Source organism: Prionailurus bengalensis, chromosome E3, assembly GCF_016509475.1.
Source record: "Prionailurus bengalensis isolate Pbe53 chromosome E3, Fcat_Pben_1.1_paternal_pri, whole genome shotgun sequence".
NCBI classification, from domain to species: domain Eukaryota; kingdom Metazoa; phylum Chordata; class Mammalia; order Carnivora; family Felidae; genus Prionailurus; species Prionailurus bengalensis.
Window position 1 is genome coordinate 39738949 of NC_057357.1, and position 18681 is coordinate 39757629.

At 48.5% G+C, this 18681-nt stretch overlaps 1 protein-coding gene across 1 annotated transcript in view; it reads right to left on the reverse strand.

Annotated features, from left to right (window-relative positions):
* The window catches only part of LOC122471180 (ATP-binding cassette sub-family A member 17-like), a 74747-nt gene that overhangs the window by 19208 nt on the left and 36858 nt on the right, over positions 1-18681 (reverse strand). The window contains exons 16-20 of the mRNA XM_043559470.1: positions 17569-17667; positions 5897-6059; positions 3798-4101; positions 1868-2141; positions 1492-1696 (exon numbers count right to left, since the gene is read on the reverse strand). Of these exons, the coding sequence (XP_043415405.1) occupies positions 1492-1696; positions 1868-2141; positions 3798-4101; positions 5897-6059; positions 17569-17667 (1045 nt within the window). The remainder of the gene's footprint in view (positions 1-1491; positions 1697-1867; positions 2142-3797; positions 4102-5896; positions 6060-17568; positions 17668-18681) is intronic.

Sequence of the window (18681 nt, forward strand, 5' to 3'; positions counted from 1 at the left end):
TAAAAAAATAAGAAATGCGAAGGAAACAATCAGCAAAACTAAAAGCCAAACAACAAAATGGGAAAAGATATTTGCAAACGACATACCAGATAAAGGGTTAGTGTCTAAAACCTATAGAGAACTTATCAAACTCGACACCCAAAAAACAAATAATCCCGTGAAGAAATGGGCGTAAGACATGAATAGACACTTTTCTAAAGAAGACATCCAGATGGCCAACCGGTGCATGAAAAAATGTTCTACATCACTCATCATCAAGGAAATACAAATCAAAACCACAATGAGACACCACCTCACACCTGTCAGAATGGCTCACGTTAACAACTCAGGCGACAACAGATGGTGGTGAGGATGCGGAGAAAGAGGATCTCTTTTGCATTGTTTGTGGGAATGCAAGCTGGTGCAGTATGGAGGTTCCTCAAAAATTAAAAATAGAACTACCCTTTGAGCTAGGAATGGCACTACTAGGTATTTATGCAAGGGATACAGGTGTGCTGTTTCGAAGGGACACGTGTGCCCCAATGTTGATAGCAGCACTATTGACAATAGCCGAAGTATGGAAAGAGCCCAGATGGCCATCAATGGATGAATGGATAAAGAAGATGTGGTATATACATACAATGGAGTAATACTCGGCAATCAAAAAGAATGAAATCTTGCCATTTGCAACTACGTGGATGGAACTGGAGGGTATTATGCTAAGCGAAATTAGAGAAAGACAAATATCATAGGACTTCACTCCTATGAGGACTTTAAGAGACAAAACAGATGAACATAGGGGAAGGGAAACAAAAAGAATATAAAAACAGGGAGGGGGACAAAAGAGAAGAGACTCATAAATATGGAGAACAAACGGAGGGTTGCTGGAGGGGCTGTGGGAGGGGGGATGGGCTAAATGGGGAAGGGGCACTAAGGAATCTACTTGTGAAATCATTGTTGCACTATATGCTAAGTAACTTGGATGTAAATTTAAAAAATAAAGAAAAAGAAAAAAAAAACCAAAATGTAAGATGTTAGCAGTACTGCTCAGGTGCTCCCTGTATTTACTCATCAGACAGTGCAGACACTGGCCCTGCCCCTAGAAGTCGGCACCACGAGGTCAGGGGCTCCGTGACAGTTATGAAGCACAGGCCAGGTAAAGGGGGACGTGACCCACCCCGCCCAGAGTGCCAGGGGATTGCAAGCTGCACAGTGCAGTCACGATCCACCGGTTGCACCTGTCAGTGCCCTGGTGAACTGTTTCTGGGCTGTGAACACACGTCCCCGACGCACGACCTCTTAGGAGCTCGTGGCAACAGTTATGGGGATGTGGCAGATTGGAGACCCTAGAGCAGGCCCCTCTGCTGGGACCTTTTATAGAGAGTGAGTGATGAGTCACACCCTGGGTGGGCTGCCAGACTACACTTCTTTGAAGGGTCCCGAAGGCAAACCCCCTGCCCCCGCTCCCGCCGGGACGTGCGGGGGAGGGTCCCTGAACCACGCGGCCCTCACCAGCAGCAGCAGACTGGGGACCAGGGAAGTGATGAGGTCCCACAGCAGAGCGGAGAGCCAGAAGGTGGCCACATAAACACCACTGATGAACTGGATGTGCTTGGCCTTTGTGGATCTCTCTTTGACCGTCAAGATGGCAAAGGAGCTGGACAGGAAAGCTATTCCGAAAAGCAAGTTGATAACAAGGTAGTGTCCTTTAGGGCTGCTGCGAAAGGACACGAGGGGAGAGGAAGCCGTGTGAGCACAACTGCTCACACCAGCCGTCTTTCACAGTGACGGTTGTAATCCCGGCAAGAAGCGGATGAGAAAGAATAGGTGGCCAGGGGGACGCGGCATGCGCGGGAAGGCTTTCCTGGGGCGGGACGGTCACACTCACTTGTACAAGATGTCCTCCGAGGCCTCCAGGGCCGACTTAGGTTGAGGGTGGTTGGACGCCGTGATGGAAGCCGTGGCCCCGGAGAGCAGCTTGAAGAGGAAGTTGTCCACGAGCGCCAGCGCCACGGCAGGGGAGTGGTACGCCTGGTTGTTGAACAGCGCCGTCACCGTCGTGTGGTTCCCCTGGTCTTCAAAGGAAGCAGCCACGACGTATTTGAAATCAAAGCCCTCGGGCTCCTCCTCTGCCTTGTCCAGGAGGAGGTCCTCCACCGAGCCTGCAACAGAGCCGGACGCCCTGGAGCCTCACGCCCTGGACCCCGGCCCCGCGCCCCCTGAGCGCCTCACCACCCGCCCCGCCCCCCAGGAAAGCGGGCTCCTCTGGACGCAGCTGGCCCCTCCGTCGCGCGCCCGGGCCTCCACAAAACGTCCCTTTCACTGACTGAAGCCGTGGGGGGGCGGGGGGAGGAAAAACGTCTAGTCATTTTTTTTCAGGTGACTCTTTGCCTGGACGGTGTGGCCCCAAGAAGCCCCGTGCTTCTTCCAGTCGCTCCCGTCTACGTGGAAGGACACACGCGGTCGCACTGCACCTCCCCTCCCCGAACCACAAAGTGACCCTCACGGCCCACCTGGCCCGCAGCACCCAGTCTCCATCCAAACTCCACTGGCGCCTTCAAGGTCTGGCCACACCCGAGGATCCGCCGTGCCCCGTGCTGACAGGTGCTCCCCCCACCCCCCGCCGCCCCGGGTTTGGAACGTTCTCCGCTTACCCCCTGCTTGCTGCGGGATCCACCCCTGCTCACATCTCAGGCTCTTACTCCGCAGCCTGTCTCTCCCCATCCGAGGCCGACCTGTGTCCCCGTGATCCCACAGCGGGATGGTCCCTACACATTGCAGCTGTGGTCACCCTCTCCAGGACCTCTGGGCAAGGGGCTCACTATGGGCCAGTGGTACTGCCGTTCTTCCCGGTACTCTCGGCACACAGCACCACGGAAATATACGCACACCTAGACCTCTGGGGTCATGGGTGCTGAAAAGGACCCTCCTTCACAGCAGCAGCAGCAGGAGTAACGCGCAGGCAGCACGCTCACTCCGCGGGCCCTGCGTGCGCCCCTGGGCGGGAGGGAGGAGGCGAGCTTTATCCTTCTCCTCGTCTTTCCCACCAAGAAACCGAGGCTTGGAGACGTAGGGCGCTGTGATCCCGCCATTTTGCTCCACCGTGTTCTGCATTTGATCTCTTCATTTAAAAATGTGAACACCTCAACATTTTATTTCTTTCCAAGAGAACGCGTGCATCTAACTTTTCAAACCAGATAATCCTGCAAGACTCGGGATGAGAAACAGCAGGGCCCTGGCCTGCCCTTCGTTGTCCCCAGTGCCCGCTCGCCCGAGGCCACCAGACTCTCCAGCCGCTCAGCTGGCGTTTCTCTGGATCGCTGAAGCACATTTACCTCTGGACGTCCCGTCCTGGAAGCGGGGACTTTGTTCCTTACCCCACCCCACCCCCTAAGGGCTGCCCTCCTCTCCCCTCCCCTGGAATACATCAGAAAGTTGGTTAAGTCAAGGCACAATCAAGTGCTCTGTTATGGTAGGTCTCCTTTTTCATACGATCTTCCCCTGCCCTCCTGAGTTCATGTCCTCCCTTTTCACATTTGCTCAGTGATCTCTATATCTGTCACCAAACTCCCTCCATCGAAGTGTAAATCCCCTCTCGGGACACATCAGACAGCAGATAATTGTCCGTTTCAGTTTTGGACATGCCGCCATCCCCAGAAAGACACAGCCTGGCTGCATTTCCAGGCACCCTCTCCCTTTCTTGTCATCTGGCGGCCAAGAGATCTTCTGAGACGTCTGGCTGTTCACCTGACTTCAGGGCGCACCCCCTACCACGGCCCCCAGAGCACGCGCGCTGCTCTCCTGGGCCTCAGACTTACTCCGGGTCTCCAGAGGGATCTGTTCCTCCGCCAGAAGCATGTCTGTAAAATACTGTGAAAGCCGAGGACCCAGCCTGGAATTGGGAGAAATATAGAATGGGACGACGGTTCGGCCATACGTTCTCAGGGTCAGTTCCAGCGGCACGCTGCCCGTGTTCGTTTCCAGGTTGAAGATGGTGAGGCTGAAGGTGGTGATCAGCAGGGGCACCAGGACCTGTACCGTGAGCATCAACAACCAGTTGCGCCAAGAGTACAGGACCCTTTTCAGGAGCATGGCATAGAACTGTTGGCAGATGAGGCTGAACTGCGATAAAAAAAAAAGGGGGGGGGACACACCATTAACACGGCCACACAGAGGAGCTAGCCTCCCCCCGGCCGCAGTCTCGTATTGGGTCTAATGCTTTGATGATGTTCAAAATTTGCTTTGACCTGATGACTTAATTCACATTTAATGGCAGAAAAGGAAGTCACAGATTGGAAAGCTCTGGAAGAGTAGTAGCCTGAACAGATAGCAGATGTAAGCATGATACAATTTTTTTTTTCAACCCGCCACATTATCAGAAACTTTAAGTTGGTGAGGATGTGGAATGCCAGTGCTGAGGTCTTCATTTGGCACAACTTTTGTAGAAAACAGATGACCTGGATGAATACAATCTAATTTAATACGCATGTAGTCTTTAGGCTAGAAATTCCACTTTTAGTAACATATCCCGCAGGTAAATACGCAGGACCCGTGCACAGCGTGGCCCTTGTGGCACGGGCAGTCAGTGTAAAGGGTGCGGTCATGTGCACTGAGGTCGAAGACATAAAGTTGGGCCTGGGGTGGGAGGCCCCGGAGGTCAGCGCCATGAGCTCCCGCTCGGCTTCTCGCTGGTGCTGCGGGAGCTGGGGCAGACGGGGCCCTCGAGCTTCAGGACCGGTGTTCGTTGTGCGTGACTCATCCACCCAGAGCCTTTGTGGGGAGAGGCTTGGTGGTCAGGTTTGAGTCAGGCATTCTTAAGTTTCTGGCCCCAAATACCGACAAATCCTTGAGACTCTACCAAGCATCTCTGAAATCTCCCGCCTTGGACACAAAGGCCACGTCCACCCAAAGCATTCGTCAAAAGATGCTACTCTCAACTTGTTCGAGGTTGTGCCCTGAGAATTACCTCCTGGGAGGTTTCCAGAAGCAAAGCTTGGCCCAGCGGAGCCCAGATTAACCTCTTGCTGGGGGCCGGAGAGGAGCCTCCTGGACAGGACAGGCGGCTGGCCTACACGGCCCTGAGACCCTTTCCAACTCAGAGGCCCCTTTTATACATGATTCAAGATTGTGGAACAGTGCAGCCCATCTCTTCCCTAACCCATGAAAACCAGTCTCACTATTTTACAGCCATACCTTGTAGGTGGCGAAATCGAGACCATTTTGTAAGGTGCGTATCAATATCCTTTTTTTTTTCGATAACAAAAGAACATTACAGGTTATCCATATACTTCATAGGGATGTTTTAAAAAAATTGTGGGGCGCCTGGGTGACTCGGTTGGTTAAGTATCTGACTTTAGCTCAGGTCATGATCTCATAGTTGGTGAGTTTGAGCCCCGTGTCGGGCTCTCTGATCTCAGCACAGAGCCTGCTTCGGATCCTCTGCCCTCACACCCCCCCCTGCCCTTCCCTCCACCTCTCCCTCCCTCAAAAATAATAAAATAAAACACTAAAATAGATATGTCTTAAACTCCAGGTGTGATATGTGATCTGTTTCACAGTGAAATATGAAAACGGGAAGATTAAATATGCTTTTTTTGGCTGGTAGATTCAGTGCTTTTATTCTTTCTTCTTTTTGGTAAGAGGAAGGGCCAAGACCTTTTACTGTGTCCTTTTCTGGTACTTTCTTCCACTGAGTTAATCGTGGCCAGGAAACAATAGTGCATTGTCTCTGAACTAGAGCTGAGGGCATGGCCTTGCGGGAACCTGGCCGGGCCTCTTTTGTGCCTAAGATCTACACATTTCTCCTCAAGCCCTTGGCAAAGGGTGGGTGACCTGGACTTCTTGACCAAAGAACAGGATGATTCTAAGAGATAACCCCAAATCTGCCCCCTGGCATGCATGTGAAATATTTGCTCACCCCAGTGTTGTGATGGATTGGCAGGCCGGACGGTATGGAGAAGATCCTTGAGTGAGTACGTTTGATTCTGTTGACAGGAACCCCGCCGATCAGGTGGTGAGACTGAATGGAGGGAATCTTGAGGGTTTGGATTTCTGTGCTGGAATCTGTCAGCTTGTTCACCCTAAGCCAAACGGAAACAGAAACGCAAATTTGCAAAATCACATCTCGCTTCATTTTGTTTGGATTTAAAGAGGCAACGTCATGTAAAATTTGAAAGAAAAGAAAGAAGTTAGGACAAGAATAATGAGGGCAGGGGCGCCTGGGTGCTCAATTGCTTGAGCCTCTAGCTCTTGATTTCAGCTCAGCTCATGATCCCAGGGTTGTGGGATCGAGCCCTGCATCAGGCTCCATGCTGAGCGTGTGTGGGGCCTGCTTAAGATACTCTCTCTCTTGGGGCACCTGGGTGGCTCAGTTGGTTGAACGTCTGACTCTTCATTTTGGCTCAGGTCATGATCTCGCAGTTTCATGGGTTCGAGCCCCGCATCAAGGCTCTGAGCTGACAGTGTGTAGCCTGCTTGGGATTCTCTCTCTCTCTCTCTCTCTCTCTCTCTCTCTCTCTCTCTCCCCCCCCCTTCCTCCCTCCTTCCTCTGTCCCTCCCCTGCTAGTGCATGCTCACTCTCTAAAAAAATTAATCAATCAGTCAATTAATTAATTAATTAAAGAATATTGAGGAAAAAGGAGATGCACCCAGATGATATACTGCTAGCAAGCATATTTTGACTAGAAAGTTTTTTTTTAATTTTTAAATTTTTTTTTTCAACGTTTATTTATTTTTGGGACAGAGAGAGACAGAGCATGAACGGGGCAGGGGCAGAGAGAGAGGGAGACACAGAATCGGAAACAGGCTCCAGGCTCTGAGCCATCAGCCCAGAGCCTGACGCGGGGCTCGAACTCACGAACCGCGAGATCGTGACCTGGCTGAAGTCGGACGCTTAACCGACTGCGCCACCCAGGCGCCCCTTTAATTTTTAAAAAATATTTATTTATTAAGATGTTCAGCGTCGCTCCTTATCAGGGAAATACAAATCAAAACCACACTTAGGTATCACCTCACGCTAGTCAGAGTGGCCAAAATGAACAAATCAGGAGACTATAGATGCTGGAGAGGATGTGGAGAAACGGGAACCCTCTTGCACTGTTGGTGGGAATGCAAATTGGTGCGGCCGCTCTGGAAAGCAGTGTGGAGGTTCCTCAGAAAATTGAAAATAGACCTACCCTATGACCCAGCAATAGCACTGCTAGGAATTTATCCAAGGGATACAGGAGTACTGATGCATAGGGGCACTTGTACCCCAATGTTCATAGCAGCACTCTCAACAATAGCCAAATTATGGAAAGAGCCTAAATGTCCATCAACTGATGAATGGATAAAGAAATTGTGGTTTATATACACAATGGAATACTACGTGGCAATGAGAAAAAATGAAATATGGCCTTTTGTAGCAATGTGGATGGAACTGGAGAGTGTGATGCTAAGTGAAATAAGCCATACAGAGAAAGACAGATACCATATGGTATCACTCTTATGTGGATCCTGAGAAACTTAACAGGAACCCATGGGGGAGGGGAAGGAAAAAAAAAAAAAAGAGGTGAGAGTGGGAGAGAGCCAAAGCATAAGAGACTGTTAAAAACTGAGAACAAACTGAGGGTTGATGGGGGGTGGGAGGGAGGAGAGGGTGGGTGATGGGTATTGAGGAGGGCACCTTTTGGGATGAGCACTGGGTGTTGTATGGAAACCAATTTGACAATAAATTTCATATATAAAAAAATATATATTTATTTATTTTTGAGAGAGACAGAGAGACAGAGAGAGAGACAGACTGCAAGCCGGGGAGGGGCAGAGAGAGAGAGGGAGACACAGAATCGGAAGCAGGCTCCAGGCTCTGAGCTGTCAGCCCAGAACCCAACATGGGGCTTGAACTCATGAACGGTGAGATCATGACCAGAGCCGTAGTCAGATGCTTAACCACCTGAGCCCCCCAGGAGCCCACAGAAAGTTCTTAAATAGGTCCCGAGTAAATATTGAATTAACTGACCAATGGCTTTTCCAAAGAACTGAGGCAACATTAGCATGAATAGATTTCATTATTTTCCTATAAAGATGCCATATGCAAATTAAAACAAAAATGAAATGTCCCTTAATATCTACTTTATGAGCAAGACTCATAAACCCAAGTATGACACGTAGCACTGTAGCCTGAGGTCTTATTTTTGTTTGGCACTGAGCTCAGAAAGGATTTTACGTTTTTAAATGGTTACATGCTAGATGGTTATCTAATTACTTATATAATATCCTTGATTATGCCACTAACCTACAGTAGCCTAAAACATGTACTCTGGCTTTTCAGGAAGAAGTTTGCCGAACCCTGCCCTAGGCCAAAAGAGGTATTCCTTGCGGGCAGCAAACCGTTTGGAAGCCGAGAAATATATTTTTACTCATAATCTTCAGGTCGGTTATTCTACTCCTGGGAGTGTGTCACAACGAAACAGTGCAGTAAATTGTAGCTCATTTTCCCTGCAATAGAGTTCTGTAAATGGCGGTGTGGCCCACATTCTCCCCAAACTTAGCAGCTTAAAACAACCGTAAACGTTTGCTGTGTCACACAGTTCTGTGGGCCAGGCGTTCGGAAGTGGCTCGGCAGGGTGGTGCTGTCTCCGGGGCTCTCAGGAGGCTGCAGTCGAGCTCTGGGCCTGGGCTGCAGTGATCTGAAGGCTGGACTGGGGCGGGAGGCCCCACTCCCAAGACGGTGCCCTCATGTGGCTGGCTTAACAGCTGGCTCTCCCAGTGGAGTTGTTTTTTTTATTATTATTATTTTTTAACGTTTATTCTTGAGAGACAGAGAGACACAGAGCATGAGCAGAGGAGGGACAGAGAGAGAGAGAGAGAGACACAGAATCCGAAGGGCTCCAGGCTCCGACGCGGGGCTTGAACTCACGAACTGTGAGATCATGACCTGAGCCAAAGTCAGTCACCTAACCGACTGAGCCACCCAGGTGCCCCTCTACCAGTGGAGTTCTGACAAGAATGTTGGTTTTAATTCACATTAATGATGAGGATAAAAGTGAATAGCAGTGGTGTGTGTCAGAACTTCACTCGTGCATCCCCCAGGCAAGCCACACTGTTGCTGACTTGAATACTACTGTTCTAATGCTGGAAGAATATTTCCCTAAGTTTTTGTGTTCTTAATGAAATGGCTCGGGATAGGAGACACTTTTCAACTTAGTTTGCATTATTAACATTTTCGCCACCACTTTCTTAATCTAGACAATCAACAAAATGTTAAATTAAACCCTAGTGTTTCCTGTTTACCCGGTTCCATGACGTAAGTTCACGCATGATGGTTGATTTCAAATTATCGACACAGCACGTCCATCATGCGGATTTAAGCAGACGTAAAAAACCTTAAGAGCACTGATAATAGTACAGTGTAGCCAAACCGTGACGTCTTGTGTATTGCCATTTGCAATGTTTTGATTTATAACTTATAGTTTTATAATCTTATAACAGGAAATTTATGTTCAGTCTTCTGTTCCTAGCACTGAGCTCCCAAAACATTTATACGTTCCTAAGTGGTGACCTCAGGTAAGGCGTGTTGTGTTGTGTTGTGTTGTGTTGTGTTGTGTTGTGTGAGCAAGGTGACTTTGGAAAGGACCTGAGGATGGGGACTGGTTGCCGAGAGAACCATCCATGGGATTCGAGGGTTGGAACTTTCAGGCCCCCCTCCCAGCCTCCTGGGAAGGGACAGGGGCTGGAAATTGAGTTCAAGTGCCAGCGGCCAATGGGCAGAGAACCCAAAACGCTTCCGGGTTGGTGTCCCGGGAGGTGCCGGGAGAGCAGTGCCGTCAGAGAGCACAGACGCTTCGCACCGTGGCCCTGTGTATGTGTTCATCTGGCTCCTGTATCATGTTCCGTATAATGAACTGGTAGATGTCGGTGTTTTTGTGAGCTCTGTGAGCCATTCTAGTGAGTTAATTGAAGAAGCGGTTGTGGGAACGTCCAGTTTATGGCCGGTGGGTCAGAAGCACAGGTGACCACATGAAGTTGTGACTGGGGTCTAGAGTCAGGGAGTGGGGGCGTTCTTGCAGGACTGAGCCCTTAAGCTGTGGGTTCTGATGCTGTTCTCCAGAGAGAGAGTGTCAGGGTGAAGTTAACTGCTTGGTAGTGTGAAAAAAAAATAAAACAAAACTGGGGCGCCTGGGGGGCTCAGTCGTTTAAGTTTCCGACTTCAGCTCAGGTCATGATCTCCACACTGTGGGTTCGAGCCCCGCATTGGGCTCTATAGCAACAGCTCAGAGCTTGGAGCCTGCTTCAGATTCTGTGTCTCCTTCTCTCTCTCTCTCTTTCTCTCTGCCCCTCCCTTGCTCATTCTCTCTCTCTCTCTCTCTGCCTCAAAAATAAATAAATGTTAAACCCTGCCCCACACTTTGGAATTGATATCAAAATTGTACTACAGTTTTTTATTGTTATTTATTTACCAGCTTATGCAATTGAATTTTTAATAAGAGCCGTGTTTAGCTGGTTCACAAAATTCTTGATAATTTAATATTCGGCTCTCGTGAGCTGAGCTGAGCTGAGCCAGCTCTAGCACACCTCTGGCAGGGTCCTCGATTCCTTGTCGGCTGTTGGCAAAAGCCTCGGTTCCGGGCCACGTGGACTTCTCCCTGAGGCCGTGTGAGTGTCCTCCCAAGACGGTGGCTGGCTTCTCCCAGCCTGAGCGGTCCAAGACGGAGAGATAGAGGTACAGTGTCTCTCGTGAGCTAGCCTCATTACTCACTCGTCAGTTCCGCAAAACCTTGCTGCCTTTATGGGTCAGCCCTATTTACAGCGATGGCTAGCCCGGCAGGCCCCGCCTGTGCCGAGACCCCGCCTCTGCTCTCAACCAGACCATTTCCCCTGGACTTTTCTAGGCTTTCTACTTGTCCTTTCGTTAGCTTTCCTACAGATTGGGGGATGTTAGTGAGCATTATCAGGATTTGCGTGGCCTCTCTTCAGGGCTTCAGCTGGTACCCGAGGAAGGTGTGTGGGGAAAGACAGGAGCCACACAGCACTTCGCCATGATATTTTCTTTGGCCCCGTGAAACGTTGTGTCAAGGTTGTATTCTGAATTTTTCCTCATTCAGTTTCTGCTGGTCGGATTTTTTGCTGGAGGGGATGTTTAAGAAATAAGACTGTCATTTATTGAGACTGAATTCCAGGAAGGAAGGGAGGGGAGTTTTCTACAGCGGGACGTTGGCGGCCACCACACCACAGTGTCTTCAGACAGATTAAGTACAGACTAAGAGCTGGTCCGAGAGCTTCCGCACTGTGCTGGGCGGCCTCTGACTGGCCCTCCAAACCCCAAATGCTCATGCTCTGTCATGACCTCCCTCAGTCTCCTCCCGGTTTTATTGAAATACAATTGACATTTAAGCTTGTGTAAGTTTAAGGTGCACAACGTAATGGCCCAATATATGTATATACGTGAAACTGTCACACAATTAAGCTCAGTTAGCGTCCACCTTACAGACTTAGGGTATTTTTGCTTGTGGTGAGAACTTTTAAGATCTACTCTCTTGCTAACTGTCAGATATACAATAAATACAGTGTTGTTAACCACAGTCACCATACTCTCCTTACTTCTCTTGTAACTGGAAGTTTGTGCCTTTGCCTCCCCTTGCCCAGTTCCCTCACCCACCCCCACCCGCTGCCCCCGGCCACCACGGATCTCTTCTGTCTCTGTGAGTTTGGTTCCTTTCAGGATTCCACACATGAGTGAGATCATGCGGGATTTGTCTTTCTCTGTCTGGCTTATTTCACTGTGCATCATGCCCTCAAGGCCCATTTATGTTGCTGCAGATAGCAGGATTTTCCTTTTTTTTTTTTTTTTTAATTTTAACATTTATTCATTTTTGAGACAGAGCATGAATGGGGGAAGGTCAGAGAGAGAGGGAGACACAGAATCCGAAACAGGCTCCAGGCTCTGAGCTGTCAGCACAGAGCCCAACGTGGGGCTCAAACTCACGGACCGCGAGATCATGACCTGAGCCGAAGTCGGACGTCCAACCGACTGAGCCACCCAGGCGCCCCAGGATTTTCCTTTTTCTTAATGGGTGAGTAATATTCTCGTGTGTGTGTGTGTGTGTGTGTGTGTGTGTGTGTGTACACTGTGTAGAAACTTTTTAGTTTGATGTAGTCCCACTTGTTTAATTTTGCTTTTGTTGCCTGTGCTAATCCCCTCCCCTTCATTGTGAGCTGGACCTAGAGACTCACTTCCAACGAGTGGAGTACAGCAATGTGAAAAAACATCACTTCCAAGACGAGGGCAGGAGGGGATTAAGTCTTCCTTCTTGGTCACGGCTTCCCTTTCTCTTTCTCTGATCACTCGCCATGGGGGAATCCGGTTGCCATATCACGAGGTCACTCGGCAACTTGGGAAGAGGTCCACACGGTGACACACTGAGACCGATAGATGCTGGGGAACCGAGGCCGGCCAACAACCCTAGCAGTGATCTTGGAAGTGGACTCTCCACCTGTTCAGCCTCCAGAGACCACGGGCCTGGCTTACAGCTCGACTCCCACCCAACAGGCCCTGAGCCAGAACTGACTGTCCACCTGCTCCTGGACTCCTGAACCACAGAAAACCGTAAGGTAATGAACGTTGGCTATTTCAAGGCTGCTACACTTTAGGGAAATTTGTTATTTAGCAATAGATAATAAATAAACACAGGCCCCCAACAGTGGGGGGTATAACAGATGTGAGACAGGGGAGAGGTAAAAATCATGTGTAATTCGTAGTCCCAGGAGGAGAGGAACGAGAGGGTAGATGAGAAGGAATGTGTTGGAGAGATGTTGGTGGAGAATTTTCCAAAACTGGCAATACCAGCATACCCCAGGGTAAAAAGTGGTAAAGATCCTAAGCCGGCGAGCACAAGGACAGACACGTAAAGCCACGTCATTGTAAAAATGCTGGAAACCTAAGACAAAAATTACTACTAAAAGCAGCCAGGAGTAGGGCGCCTGGGTGGTTCAGTCGGTGAAGCGTCCAGCTTCGGCTCAGGTCATGATCTCGCGGTCTGTGAGTTCGAGCCCTGCATCAGGCTCTGTGCTGACAGCTCAGAACCTGGAGCCTGCTTTGGATTCTGTGTCTCCCTGTCTCTCTGCTACTCCCCCGCTCATGCTCTGTCTCTCTCTGTCTCTCAAAAATGAATAAACATTTTAAAAAAAGTTTTTTAAATAAAATCATCGGGGCGCCTGGGTGGCTCAGTCGGTTGAGCCTCTGACTTCAGCTCAGGTCATGATCTCACAGTTCATGGGTTCGAGCCCCACTTTGGACTCTGTGCTGACAGCTTAGAGCCTGGAGCCTGCTTTGGATTCTGTGTCTCCCTCTCTCTGCCCCTCCCCTGCTCATGCTCTGTCTCTGTCTGTCTGTCTCTCTCTCTCAAAAATAAACATTTAAAAATTTCTTTTTAAGCAGCCAGGGGTAAAGGACAGATTGTGCTCAAAGAATAATAATAATACTGGCAGCTGACATCTCAATAGACATAATGGAAGTCAGAAGACAATGGAATGGGACACATAGGCAGTGGCCGTGGGCTAGAAATGGGAACGGGCATGTTTGCAAGGGAACACAAAAGATCTTTATGGAGCGATATGGTCACACTTATGTAAATTTATTGGAAGTCATCGAATTTACTATATGAATCATTGAGTAACGTGACAGTCTGTAAATCGTATCTGTTGAATCTGTTGAAATCTGTTGAAAAGGAAGACATTGGATCGTAGAAGCGTTGGAAAGAGCCCTGCCAACCTAAAATTCTATCTATGGGTCAAATGCTCTTCAAAAATGCAGGCCACCTGTCTATTTTCGAGCAAGCAACAAACCTGAGATTTTTGTCACCAGAAAACCGCCACTGGAGGGAGAAGGTATTGTTCAGACAGAGAGACCATCCTAGGTGGGAGCTTAAAGGTGAATGAAGGAATAGAGAATGACACAGAAGGTAAATACATGGTAAATTCAAGTGAATACCGATGGCCCAAAACATCATGACATATGATGGGTTTTAAAATATGTACAGGATTGAAATACACAAACCAAATGGTACATAACTCTGGAGGTAGAGTCGGGGTAGTTGAAGGAGCAGTGGGCCTGTGTCGTCTGGAACGCACTGAGCCTACGCGTTTATGGTAAACTGTGATAGGTTATGAGTGTACGTGGTAATCTTAGGATAACCACTAAGAGAAGGAGAACATAATTTACAAATTTGAAATTAATGGAGGAAAAAATACAAACTAAAAGATAGATATAGATAGATAGATAGATAGATAGATAGATAGATAGATAGATATGGATTAGGGGCTCCTGCTTGGCTCACTCAGTTAAGCGTCTTGACTTGATTTCGGTTAGGGTCATGATCTCACGGTTCGTGGGATCCAGCCCCGTGTCTCACCCTCTCTCTGCCCCTGACCTGCTCACACGCACACTGCTCTGTCTCTCTCAAAATAAAATAAACATTTAAAAAATATTAAGTGCACCCCAAAGTTGGAACAGAAATAGAAAGTGAATGTGGACCTGGTAGGCAAACAGAAAACAGCCAGTAATATGGCAGATTTGCAACCCAGTGAACTGGGATTTTCATCAGTTGTCAAGGCCCCAAGGTTCGTTGTTTTCTGAAATTTCAGCGATTCGCTGTTGACAAGAAGTGCACTTAAAATACGGCCACGGGAAGACCGAATGCAAATGGGTGGACAAGAACCTACTCACGACTCTGAACCAAAACAAAGCTAGTATATACAACTAGATGGATGTTCAGTTGTTGGGCTTACCAGCAAAATATGTTAACAATTCTAAATGTGTAGGCACCTGATGCAGTCGCTTAAAAACAAAGCAAAACTGGACAAAGTTAAAATCAGCGTGTTACCTCTAGGAACCCAGAGAACAGGCAGATAATCATTTTTTTAAAAAGACACAGGAGATTTGTACACCACGATTAACAGTCAGACCTAGTCGCCATACACAAAAGACTGCACCCAGCCACTGCAGGATGCACGTTCTTTCAAGAACATAGGACATTTTACAAAAATGGAAGGCAAGGTGAGCCACAGACTCAAGCATTTTGAAAGAAGGAGGCTATACAGAGTATGTACTCGGGCCACAGTGAAATTGGGTTAGAAATCACATATATTAACAAGACAAGGCAAAATAAAGCAAGAAAACATTTTCTAAGTTTATTTATTTTTGAGAGAAGGAGAGAGCGCACACGCATGAGCGGAATGGAGGGCAGGGAGCTGCGGGTGGGGGGGAGAGAATCCCAAGCAGGCTCCACGCTCTGAGCTGTCAGCACAGGGCCTGATGCGGGGCTCGAACCCATGAACTGTGAGATCATGACCTGAGTTGAAATCAAGAGTCAGATGCTTAACTGACTTAGCCCCCGGGTGCCCCTGAATAGGAACAGTAAAAAAAACAAAACTCTCCACGAGTTTGGAAATTAAGAAACACAGTTCTAAATAAACCACAGGTCAGAGTGGAAACCACAATAGAAAATTAAACATATTTCTAACTGGATGGGGAAGAAAAGATTACATATCAAACAACTGTGCGACGCAGGCACGTGAAGCTCAAAGGGAAATTTATATCTCAGATCCGTAGTTGAATATATGTATGGCTGAAAATAAACTATATAAAAACTATCTTACAAGGAAGTGCTTCTGCCTAACCAGTCGAGGACGTCCCCCCTCTCTGCTTGGACTCAGTGTTATGCTGAGGCCCCTCGCAGTGAGATAAGCAAGCAAAAGGCATGAAGCCTGGAAAATATGAAGTAAAACTGTCTTAAAAATTTTTTTTTCAACGTTTATTTATTTTTGGGACAGAGAGAGACAGAGCATGAACGGGGGAGGGGCAGAGAGAGAGGGAGACACAGAATCGGAAACAGGCTCCAGGCTCTGAGCCGTCAGCCCAGAGCCCGACGCAGGGCTCGAACTCACGGACCACGAGATCGTGACCTGGCTGAAGTCGGACGCTTAACCGACTGCGCCACCCAGGCACCCCTAAAACTGTCTTTAAATGACATGATGGTCCTATCCAAAATACTAAGGAAGTCAACCCAAAATTGTTTGAACTACTGAGTTAAGCAATATTTTTAGATATCAATAACTTAAAAAATGATTTCTAGATCTGCAGCAAGTGATTGGAAATGAAATTGAGAGATCCATTTCCATCCCCTTGAAAAAAATTGAAATACTTAGGAATAAGTTTAATAAAAGATAGGCAGAGCTTCTGGAAAATGCAAGAGATGGCTGATAAAAATTATAGACGACCTCCCAGATAAAGGAGGCTGTGTAGAGTACCTGTGGATTGGCACAGTGCATGTTTCAGATGTCCATTGTCCCCAAATTGATATATACATTCAACCTAGTACCGGTTATATTCCCAGCAGGTTAAAAAAAAAAGACTCTGTGTTTTAGATGGTTTTAGGTTTGCAGAAAAACTGAGCAGAAAGCACAGAGTTCCCATATACTTCTTCTCTCCCCTGCTGCCGACTTTTCCGTACTGTTCACACCTTGCATTAGCGTGGTGTTTCTGCTGTGTCCGATGAGCCAGCTTTCCAACAAGTTCTTTTTTTTTTTTTTTAATAGAAACTGACAAGTTTATTTTTAAATTTACATGTTAGCCCAAACGACCTATAATGGCCAAAACCATCTTCAAAAAACAGAACCGGAGAAACTATCTACTACCTGACTTCAAGATGTCCTTTGTAAAGCTGCGGTAATCTCGACCGCGTGGGTCTGGCGTGGGGCAGAAGAGGGGGGCATAGAAATGGACATATGCAGTCAATTGATTTTTGGTGAAGGCATCCAAACAACTCAGTCTGGAAAGAAGTCTCTTCGCCAAGTGGTTCCGTCACGACTGGGTACCCACGTGCAAGAAGATAAACCTTGGGGCGCCTGGGTGGCTCAGCTGGTTAAGCGTCAAACTTCAGCTCGGGTCATGATCTCACAGTTCCTGAGTTCGAGCCCTGAGTCGGGCTCTGTGCTGACAGCATGCAGCCTGCTTGGGATTCTGTCTCTCCTTCTCTCTCTGCCCCTCGCCCCCTCCCCCAAATAAATAAATGAACTGAAAAAAGAAAATGAACCTCAGCCTCTTGTCACACTGCACAGAAAAGTTAACACCGGGGGGGTCACAGATCTAATGTGGAAGCTAAAATGGTAACGTTCCTAGAGGAGAGAGTAGCAGCATGACTCTGACCTACAGGTGGGCTCCGAAAATAGGAACAGGCCAACCACGGGCTGGGAAGAAAACGTACCCGACAGAGGACCTCTATCCAGAGCACACAAGAAGTCCAGGAACTCCGGAAGAAAACTGAGCCAGAGGCTCAGTTTAATAATGTTTAATAAACATTAAAAAAAAAAATCAGACCAATAGGCCAACTCCAGAGCCGCATAAACCAGCTGAGTCAATTATAGTCAACGACATCCCACATGATAACGCCACTCCTAGAAAGTGGTATTGCGTTCAACGCTTTCTCTGTTAAGCCGTACCCCTATCGCTGGAAGTCCTCGTCAGAGGCTGGGAGGCCGCCCAGCAAGGGCGCTCTGAGGAGGAGCTGGGCTCCGGTCCATGGGTAGATGCGTGACAGTTTCACCCTTGCTTACCGAATGAAGACCTCCTCCATGGTGGTGACCGAGGCCCCGAAGCTGGCGATCCCCAGCTCCACCTGCCTCTGTTCCAACTCGGTAAATAGAGGTGCAAACCTGGAAGGGAAGAGAGGTTTTATTCCTCACGGGTGCGAGGGGACCCCCCCCCCCCCCCGCCCCGCCATCACCGTCACCCTGAGCTTTCCTCAGGGCAAAGAGCGGGGGCTGTGGAGTCGAGATGGACCTTGTTCAAATCTCAACTTGGTCGCCCTCTAGCTTCAGGACTCTGAACTTGAACCGGTGAGGGTGAGGGTGACAGCATTTACTCCAGAATGTTTCTGTGAGGGTAAATCGCACACACACCTCGCACGTTGTGCGAATATCATTCCATCTCTTTCCTACTCTTTTTGGAGTGCTGACGAAGGGCCAGTGGCCGTTCCAAGCCCTTTTCCACCTATGAACTCCGTCAATTGTCTCCACAGCTCTTTGAAGACAGTGCTGAGGTTAAGTGACTTCCCCAAGACCACACAGCGGAGACAGGACACAAAACCCAGGCCGTTCTCTCCAAAGACAGTGAGTGCTCTTTTTTGTTTTTGTTTTCCTACTGTTAGGGTAAATGAGGAAAGGAGCTAATTCTTAACAACCTGCTGATCTCAAACCCTTCCTCGTGCATGCATGAATGGATCGTGGCTTTTTGTGTGATATTAAGAAACCCACAATCTCCTATCTGCTCCCTCACAGCCCAGTGTCCAGGACGGCAAAGTGCCTGTAAGAAACCCTGCTCGCATGCCCGATGCCCTCATGAGGCTGCACGGCGTTCTCGTCCACCCCCAAGGGCGGCAGTGCGTTAAGAGCTTGCACAGTGCACTGACTGTGGCTGGGTCTATGTGCGGACTCTGCTGCTGCCTGGCTGTGTGACTCTGGGCTAGCTCTTTCACGTCCCAAGTCTCTCCTCATCTGTAGGGTAGAGACTACCTCATGCACCGAGTCGTAAAGAGCACAGTGAACGTAAGGACACCTTGCAGAGCAGCCGGCCTGTGCTGTGTGTTCAGTGTCCGTTTACTGAAATTGTGCTCATGGATTGCTACTGTCTTGCAACAAAGTCAGTATGTCCCTTCTGAAAAATTGGAG